The sequence below is a fragment of the Xenopus tropicalis genome, chromosome 7 (assembly GCF_000004195.4).
Source record: "Xenopus tropicalis strain Nigerian chromosome 7, UCB_Xtro_10.0, whole genome shotgun sequence".
NCBI lineage: Eukaryota > Metazoa > Chordata > Amphibia > Anura > Pipidae > Xenopus > Xenopus tropicalis.
Window position 1 is genome coordinate 99,019,047 of NC_030683.2, and position 10,133 is coordinate 99,029,179.

General features: G+C 42.0%; 1 protein-coding gene across 1 annotated transcript; it reads right to left on the bottom strand.

The window, feature by feature from the left end:
- Positions 1–5,321: 5,321 nt before the first annotated feature.
- hes2 (hes family bHLH transcription factor 2) lies at positions 5,322–8,200 on the bottom strand. Its single transcript, XM_002933843.4, has 5 exons — positions 8,180–8,200; positions 6,887–7,179; positions 6,678–6,773; positions 6,425–6,512; positions 5,322–6,050 (listed from the first exon to the last, which is right to left on the bottom strand). The coding sequence occupies exons 2-5, from the start codon at positions 6,974–6,976 to the stop codon at positions 5,749–5,751; spliced, it is 576 nt and encodes a 191-aa protein (XP_002933889.1). The 5' UTR covers positions 6,977–7,179; positions 8,180–8,200; the 3' UTR covers positions 5,322–5,748.
- Between the last annotated feature and the right edge of the window lie 1,933 nt (positions 8,201–10,133).

Below are 10,133 nucleotides of genomic sequence, written 5' to 3' on the forward strand. Positions count from 1 at the left end.
ATCTTGTCAGACTAATTTAATTGCCTTTTATGTAGAGGTGAGCAGAAACCTTGATGCTGGGATGGCAGTGGATGTCATTTACTTGGACTTTGCTAAAACATTTGATACTGTACCGCACAGAAAGTTAATGATAAAATTGAGGGATATTGGCCTGGAACATAAAATTTGTACTTGGATAGATTACAGAGAGTGGTAGTAAATGGAACATTTTCTAATTGGACCAGTGTTGTTAGTGGGGTAATGCAGGGTAATTTGCTTTTTAACTTGTTTATGAATGGAGGTGGGTATTGAAAGTACTGTTTCTATTTTTGCAGATGATTCAATTATGCAAAACTATAAGTTCCATGCAGGATGCTGCCTGGAATTAGACAACTTGTTATCTACAATGTCATTCAGTGGCTACTAAAGCAAATAAAGTGCTGTCTTGCATAAAAAGGGCATTGACTCAAGGGATGAAAACATAATTTTGCCTCTTTATAGGTCCCTGGTAAGGCCTCACCTTGAGTATGCAGTGCAGTTTTGGGCTCCAGTCCTTAAGAAGGATATTAATGAGCTGGAGAGAGTGCAGAGACGTGCAACTAAACTGGTTAAGGGGATGGAAGATTTAAACTTAGAGGACAGACTGTCACGGTTCGGGTTGTTTTCTCTGGAAAAAGTCTCTGTACAAATACATTAGGGGGGATTATAGACAGATAGGGGGTGTTCTTTTTCCATAAAAATGATCAGCGCACCAGAGGCCCCCCCTTTAGAGGAATGGAACTTTCATTTGAAGCAGCGTAGGTGGTTTTTCACGGTGAGGGCAGTGAGGTTGGGGAATGCCCTTCTGATGTCGTGATGGCAGATTCTGGTAATGCCTTTAAGAGGGGCTTGGAAGATTTTTATGCTTGAACATAATATCCAGGGCTATTGTTATAATAAAATCTACAATTAGTATAGATGTTGGCATCTATAGTTTATGTGATTGAATAGAGTCTATGGGTTTATTTGTATGCGCTAGGGTTCAATTGGAAGGGTTGAACTTAATGAGCTTTGGTCTTTTTTCAACCCAATTTAACTATGTAACTATGTATGTAATTAATTGCCACTTATTCTGTAATTACTAATAATTAAAATGACTACTATAACTTTGCAGTTAGTTTCAAAAAGGTTTTCGATTTTCACAGAACTAACACTTGTCCCTGCATTCTTCTCTGTGATCCCCAGAGTATCAGAGAGCCTTCCATAGTGCTATGTCCAGAGAAGGCTTATAGGGTACTTTGAAAAAGGGATAACTTGCCTGTTATACCCAAACAACCTGGGTAAAAGTGTACACTGAAGCGTGACAGGTAGGAGAGATTACAGATAATTGCAAAGATAAGGTGCAGCATGGGAGAAGTCCTGAGGGTGTGAATGGGAGGAGGTAATTTGGCAGGAAGAAATAATAGTCTGTGATTATAGCGCTACAGTAAATGAAAGGTGTAAGTGATAAATAATGAATCAGAGAAATACAAAGAGGCAGAACTACAGGGAACCATATACTGTATATACTACAACTCCCAGTGTTCCCTTACAGGCGGAACACTGCATCTATTCTGCAAGATAAATTGTGATTGTAAAGGACATGGAGAGGCAGCATAGGGACTAGTAGTAAAGTGCAGAATGTAATAGGTATTAATCAGTTGGATTCAGGATAATAAAGTCTGTATGTCTGTCAGGTTGGGGCAGGTTTTGGAAAATAAGGGGGTTATGTAATAAAATAAACAAAGTTGGCCGCATGTAGTAACAAAATCACTTTGTTAATACATAGCTTTTAGTGGCCTATTGCAGTTAGAATAAAGCCAATATCTTTTATGTTACCATGGATTATTGTACTGCTGCATGTTTAACCCCTGGTACTATATATTTTAGTTTTGAAGAATTTGGGAAAGACCAAAGCGGCTGTGGAATGAGATACGTTTTAGTGATGTTTTATTGGTATAGTGGTTGCCTGGTTTATCTGAATAATTGGATTGCAGTTGGGTACAGATTACTGTACATGTCCACTGATGCTCAAACTGCAGCCCTCCTGCAGCTTTTGTTTGGATAAACCTCTAATTGTTATAGGTTGAGCAATGTTGTGCCTTATTATAACTATCAGGAGTTTTTTTTTCATGTTGCACAGGACATGAGGTAACAAGATGCCCCATTGATATAAGATGCGAAACTGCTTCCTATTACTTTCCCGTGCAGCATGTGCAGCTTGTGCCACCCAAGATAATTACTGCAATTATCAACCTCCCTCCCTCCTTGCCTTGAGCATTGTCTCCTGATTTCCATACAAAATGTACTGTGTATAACATAGGGCTCTAATATATTATAATGGTCCAGCCCATGCTATTATACTATATAAAGTATATTAGTCAAAAGCTATAAAGAACAGAAAAGAACTTATTCTGTAGTGTAGGAAGCACAGTATATTGCATAGTATATGAGCGGCTATTTTTAAATAGTATACCACAAATAATGTCTTTTTCACTTCCCATTTTCCATATTTCACAATGTTCTATACTTTCCTTTTTAAATAGGCGTTAAATTAATTTTCGTCTCACGCCTGACATTTCTGCATGTCTAAACAGCCTTCTTTGTACAACATTATCATTTTAATATAATCAATGCTGTATGAAATAAAATTGGGCCACTACATGTAAGTTAAAAAGCTATGCATTCATTGATATATTTCTCAACAGCACCAGAGTATTAAAACAACTCCGGCATCAATTGTAACAGATGCTTTGAGACAAGCTTTAGTAAAGCTGAGGGAGCATTATCAGTCGGGACTAAAGCTGCTGCTGACAAAAGTATCAACTAAGGCAGGGGTTCCCAACCTTTTTTACCCATGAGCAACATTTAAACATGAAAAAAGGTTGGGAGCAACACAACCATGAAAAAAGTTCCTGGGGTGACTAAAAAAAAGGCTGTAACTGTTTATTTTGTAGCCCCTACGTGGATTGGCAGATTACGGGAGGCTCTTTTTGGTAGTACCCATGGTCTTTATGCCTCCAAGAATGAACACCTGCTTTAAAGTACCTGGGAGCAATTTCAAACAGGGTGGTGAGCAACATGTTGCTCATAAACCAGTTGGGGATCACTGAACTAAGGTATTAAACTGTGACAGTTAAGACCATGGTTGGTGAAGTTGATCTGATCCTATTAGAACATCTCATACACTGCCTTGCAGAATATTCCAGTTTGTCTGATCCTTTTGGGTCCATACTGTATAGGGTCCATACTGTATATTACCTGATAGGGGCCAACATGCAAAAGTCTGCTTTTGTATGGCCAGCATTATTTTCCCCCACTGAAGTTATTGATTTGGATTGTCACTTACCCAAATGAAAAATGAAAAAAAGAAGGCAACAGGTAAGCAATTATAATCATTGGGGGTGGGGGAGGGAGTTCTAACATTATGGCACCCCCAATGATTGTAATGGGAATCTAAACCCAAAAAATAATTTGATGTAAACATTTCTGAACATGTTTGTAATTTACATACCTTTTCTAATTTTAGTGTTTTGTTTTTTTTTAGATATTTGCAGTTAGACCAAATAGTACCACACTCAGAATCGGCAAAGCTAGGGTTAACATTGAAAGCATAGACAGTGTCAATGACAGTTTTGGCCTTCAAAGAGAGTTGTTGAGCTGAAGTCAGTCTAGCAGTATAAAACTGCCAAAATCTCAAAAACCACAAAGAATTTTTTTTTTAATTTAGTGAAAGTGACCTATTTCACAAACATATATACTGTATGTAGAAGCTGAGGAGCATAGGCAAGCAGATCTGCTTCTCTCAGCCTGGCCAGAAAATGCAGTGCTGAGAGAAGTGGATATATGCGCCAAGTCTAATTTGGCAAAAAATCTTGAGCGGGACAGAGTCTGGAGACCTTAATAAAAAATATTCAAAAGCTTGGCCTTAAAGGTACAGTGCTTTTCAACATGACTTCATAAACAGGCAGGGCTTGTGCTAAACATCCTTTCTGCATATTGTTTTAATTAAGAAATAGCTGTGGTTTCTGTTATTTCTGGCATTAAAAAAGAATATGAAGCCAGTTTCACTTTAGCACTTCCTGCCCCACAGAACTTCAGAGAAGCTGGCAAAACTAATTGCCAGTCCATGGAGAATCCCCTAATAATGAAACGCTCAAAGACTGCTGCTTGGAGATAGGGAGGGTTTTGTTTGTTCAAAGGTATATAGGGAGCTTTGAAGAAATTGCTCTTTATAAAGTAAGGGGATATGTTCAGTAAAAATAGCCCAACTTTCAAATTAGTGATTTATAACGGCAAAAAAATAGGAAAATGTCAACACAAATTGTATTTATTGGGTTCAGTTTTAGCCAAGGTGTTTTAGGTGTATACTGTCCCTTTAAGGGTGAGCCTTTCCCTAATGGAATTGCTGTCACATCCTAGGAAACTGCATGAGAGTAGGGGAAGCACATTAATTCACAAGATAATCTAAGCACTATGCTGTCCCTACCTCAACCTGCTCCTGTGTGTATAAAGAGCAAGTCTGGGGCCCTTGCCCATGATTATATAACATAAACAATAAAAACACAACTAAGGAAATTATAAAACACACTTCTGGCACTGTAAGGTACTTACACGTTAAATATATACACTGCATACTAAACATAGACAATACTCCTGGCAGCCCCAATAGCATACAGTACAGTACAGGGCTAAGGCTTTAGGTTGCCTTCATTACAACCCGCATCCCACAACAAGCATCACTGTTGCGCATCGCCCTGCAAAAATCGATGTTTTCATTCGCTCTCTGACCCAGGGTCCTTGGCTGGACTCATTTACTCCAGGTTCATAACACAGAGATGGCATCCTGTTTCTCTCTGGCTACTACATTGTGGCGCCCCCTACTGGGAGGGGACAAAGGGACACCGGGGAAAGGAACTTGGGCAGATAGTGGTGATGATGATACGGTAAGGTTGGCCATATCTAGTCTTTGGGTGCTTAGCATGTGGCCTTCCAGCTTTTGCTTTATTTGCTGATGTTGCGCTAGGAGCAGTAAGCCTCGGCACAAATAAAGCAGTTAAAGCACCCTAGTGACTAGTAATTTCTTAACTTACGCTAAAAGAAACAAAACAACCATCCTCCTTCATCAGACCTTAGCTGAATGATGCTACAAAATATAGGCCTGTCCCAGCTGAGGGCCGCTATAGAAGATCTCTGGTGTATGGAGATGGTGGTCCCTGCTGGAGCCCTAGAGGCGCCCACTGACTCTGCCTCACATTGATCATTAGATGCTGCCTTTTTGTATGATGCATGAGCAATGGGGTGAAATAAACCAATCAGACGGACACATTTTAGGATTTTATTTTAAAAATAAAAGATTTAATTACAAACATTAAATAAAAAAGTGCTGGCAACAGTGTTCATGTCCAGGCATTATTGTTGCACATAGCCCTGTGTCATTATACCCGTGGGCTGCCAGGAGACCCAATACAAAACACGGACTGTAGTATTGACCCGCTCTGGCAGTCCACGGGTTAATGTAAAATGCAAATCGCATACTAATTTAAACCCTTTGGGTTCACAAAGAGGGTCACTTTCGTGCCCTGTGTATTCAGGACTATTTGTCCAAAATATATTGCCTTTAGTAAGTCAGGATTTCATGTGTGGGGACTTATTTACAAGAAATAAATACATGTTATTACTGGTGTATATTGCCCGTAGGCCGCTGCATTGTTACAGTCTTTGCGAGAGTACAAAGTCCAAGTTAACCGTTCACCATGGCCTCCAGATGGAGCTGTTGAGTTGCGGGGGGCATGGGGCAGGCCTGTGGCTGGAGGGCTGGTTCAGGAGAGGAGATTCGAGCTGGGATGTTCTGGGACTCACATGAAGAACAATCCTAGGGCTGTGGGACTTGGGGGGATGATGGCAGTCTGAGCAGCACAGCTCTGGGCTCCTCTGCAGGTGATTTAGTAGGCGGTTGCTCGCCTCTCCGGTCAGCACATGGGATTTATTAAGGATTGCGCTCAGGCGCTCCACACATGCTCTGTAGCCTTCCTTATAGCGATCTGCGGGATCTATGAAAAGAGAACAACAGCCGTTAGAACATACTGTCTGCAAACCTATGCATCCCTATGCCCTGCACATCTAACCTACAATTAGGTTTCTACCCCTGGAACCCCTACAGCATTCTCTTCTGCCCTGGGGGATGCTCAGTTTTGTAGCTCATGGGTAAATAAATATCTATTCTCCTGTATGATATATTTATATATATAAATGTACAGGAGCTGTTAGAGCAGCTCAGCAAAATTCGTGCCAATTGTTTGTACAGCGCTACGCAACATGTTGGCTCTAATTCCCTTTAGCCCCAGAAATATTACTGCCCCTGTTCCCTTAGATACACGGCTTAATGAACACAAAACTCATTCTCCATAATATATTGGTGACTTACTTTGTGCTGGGACCGGAGGGATGTCCCTGAGGAATCTCACTGTCATTTCCAAGATATCAGCTTTTTCCAGCTTGGAGTATCGGGAATTCTGGAAGGAACAAAGCAACTGGTTAATTTCTTAGGTAAATGATAAGTATATCATATATTATATAATGGGTCATTTAAACTCCCCAAGACTATTTATTAATGATTTAGTAGGCTTTGCGCTCTAATGGTGCCATCATTCTATACACGTTAATAAATAAATACTTACATCTTTCCCAATGAGCGGCAGGATGAGGGTTTTCAGTTGGTTTAGACTTTCGTTAATTCTCGCCCTTCTCCTTTTCTCCATCAGGGGCTTTAGAGTCTGGGGGTAAGAAAAACAATTTGCTTAGTAAATATCCCACGAAAACAACAAGCTACAATAACACAGGTTGATCAGAACCGCATTCATATTTGCCTCTATTTCTCTGTGCTTACCTTTCTTAGCTCACTGGCCTCCTGATTCCTCTTGCCAGTCTTGGGCTGGTAGTTGTGCATGGAGTCTGCGAGCGCTACATTGGGAGCCATGGTGCAGACAAGGCAGAAGCGCTACGGACAAGCAGTACAAAGCAGCAGTGCAGAAGTGTAAGTGGGAAGCTAGCGGGCTGCTATTTATTCAGACTCACTCGGCGTGGCTCCGCCCAACAGACTCCTTTCGGAGGATACGCCCCCTCCGCCCAGCGCTTTCATTCCCAACAGCCATCTGCTGTGCCACAGGTAGGTGAGTGGCACTTGTATGCAAAAAAAAGTGTTATTAGACTAACAGATAGTAATTCCACAGCCGCCACCCCCATCCCAAAGCTTCATTCTATAGATATGCAAAACTCCTGCTGAGCAACAGGCATGAAATTATGTTCATACAATCTTTTATTTCTTTTGTCTCATAAGAGCCTCTTATTAACCCGTAATGTGCCTGGAAAGCACTTTGTCGTATATATACGTATACATATACGTATATAGAGAGAAATAAGTTAATTTATATATATTTATTAAGACAGGCAGCTACATATGGCACTGATCTCAGTTCTTCAAATGTGATGGAGACCCAAATGGTAAATGCATGTTAGATGAATATGTACATATAATTTCGTGCACACAAATGTGGGTTTTAAAACTTCCAAGCAAACATACAAATAGAATTGTGGGCATTTCAGTAAATGCAGAAGGGAAGAAGTGGGGCACACACCCAGTAACCAGAATAGATACAAGGATTGTGGGTAGAACGCAGAATAAGCAGAAGGTAAATGCTATACATTTTAGCTAAAACTAATCACTTTAATATCTGTATTTCTATACGAGTCAGAATATCACAAAGCAATATACGAAGTGCAATAAATCGGCTTTGTATTAATTAGAGGTGCCATAGAGATTTCCCCCCAAGCCAAGCTACTTGGGCGTAAACACATGCATTTGATTGGTTTGTCCGTGTGTGCTAATCACAAAGGCTGTTTATGATGCATTAAGTTATGGATTTAAGGCGCATAAAGCATAAGCCCTTGGGGTTATGTCCCCTTTAGATATTATGCAAATGTCCTTCCAGCGATTGAAGCGCTACTTTGTATTTCACCCGAGAGGGGGATGTGGCTTAGTTACGTTAATGAGCGAAGCTGAAAACCACAATGCACAAAACAACCTGAAGGAGGTTAAACCCATGAGCAGATGTTCTATGTATAGATGCAAATGTTACATGAGCGCTAATGTGTTGCGCAGATAACCTGTCTATATCAGCACCTGGCAGCATCCTCGCACTTCTGGCCCAAGCTGGAGGGTGCGCCTCTTTGCGAGACTGCAATTGGATAACGTTTAGCTCGTCTGTCCAATCACAGACACTCTGTCAGAGAACAGCCGCAGCAGCCGAAGCTTGGCCCCGCCTCCCTCTGGTTTTCACCTTGGCGGTCCTTTGGCGCCTTTTGTACTATCGCTTTGAATTTTCAGTTGGGATTTGAATAGTTTAACAAATATTGGCGTGGGTCCCCCATCTGGGAACAGAATAACCCCCAACAAAAGCTGTAGATTAATCAAATCCCAACACCCGCTGATTTGGGGGAGGGTGCGCTGCCCTACTTGTGCTGTCCTAGGGGTATCTCGTATCCTAGGCGTGTCCCAGTTGGAGGATACATACAGACAAAGGGCACCTTATATTCTATGGGATGGTTATAAAACAGTACGATATGCAAACTGTTTTGGCTTGGGTTGGGATTATACAGAGCCATAAATAAGAATCTTAGATAATAGGAAGCGCAAACAGCATCCCCAAGCTGCACCCCCAATGCTCCCAGAGCAGCTCCGCACCTGCTGCTTTTTTTGCCCTCCCTCGACTGTGCCCCTCATCTCCCAAGGCAGCCCCTCACCTGCTGTTCATACTACTTTCCCAGACTGTGCTTCCCTGTACCCCAAAGGCAGCCCCCTTACCCCCTGTTCACACTGCCCCCCAACCTGTGCCCCTTAAACTCATGGGCAGCCCCCTTATTGTGACTCATAGAACAGTGTACCCCTGAACACTTAATGCCATTCTCACCCCATCAGTTCCCCCTGAAGCGCACAATGTAGTCTTCTCATACAATCTCCATTTGCTCTCAGGGCAGCCTAATGCCCATACAACCCCTCAAACAGGGGTTCAACGGGGCCCCAGAACAGTTATACCTGTAGAACCAGGTCAGAGCCCACTTTTTGTTCTTTTTGAGCTCCTACACGGTTTGTTCTTTTGAGCTCCTACACGGTTATACTTTCTCTGTATCCCCTTGAGCTCCCAGGGCAGACCCCATATTTACCTTCATTCTTCCCACCAAAACAGTTTCCCTCTGCACACCCAGTGTTCTTGCGTCTTTGCTAGTACCCTACAAAGTAAAGCCTCGTAGAAATCCCAGGGCAGCTCCCCACAAAGCAATACTCCCTGTCCTCCCAGGTACCCCCAAACCATTTATTTTGGAAGGTCCCCCAGACCCCCAATACATGGAGACCAGCAGTGTGTGTGAGACCTAAATGTTGAATTCATATTCTATAGGGCAGAGTTCCTCTCTAGTTATATTTATCACTTCCATTAGTTATTCAGCCTGAAGCATGTATCTGTGAAAGTACTCCATAATTACAATAAGGAAACCGCATTGCTGTATAATGCATATAAATAAATCCATTGAGAAAAACACAAAAATAATTATATTGTTTCATTTGTTTTATGCATAGTCACAACAAATATGCGGGAATGGAATGGAATTGTGTGGAATATGTGGTTGTATATTGGGCACACTCATTTGGCAGCAGCAGCAGCAGCACGCGTCTGACACACTTCCCCCCCCCCCTCTCCCTTCCCATGGGAACCGCTCCCCCCCCACCCTCCCCTCCGGCTCTTTCCCACAACCTCCTGCTCTCTACAAGCGCCAAACTCAAACTTTGTTGTGTTCTTTGCTTAAAAACACACACATTGTGGCGTGGGTATCCCATCTGTTAAACCGGTAACAAAGGAGATCTTTGTGTCTGTAAAATTATACATCTTATGGGGGGATGGTTGGCTGATGGGATGTTGGACAGAGGTGGGGGTGATGATCATATCGATCTTGACAAATAATTCCCATTTGCCATTATCTCTTGCAGCCTGACATGTCTGACATCATGGTACGATCGTAGTATTCCCCCCACTGCTATTTGTGACTCACTAGCCTGTTCTTTATTGTGGGGGAACCATGTA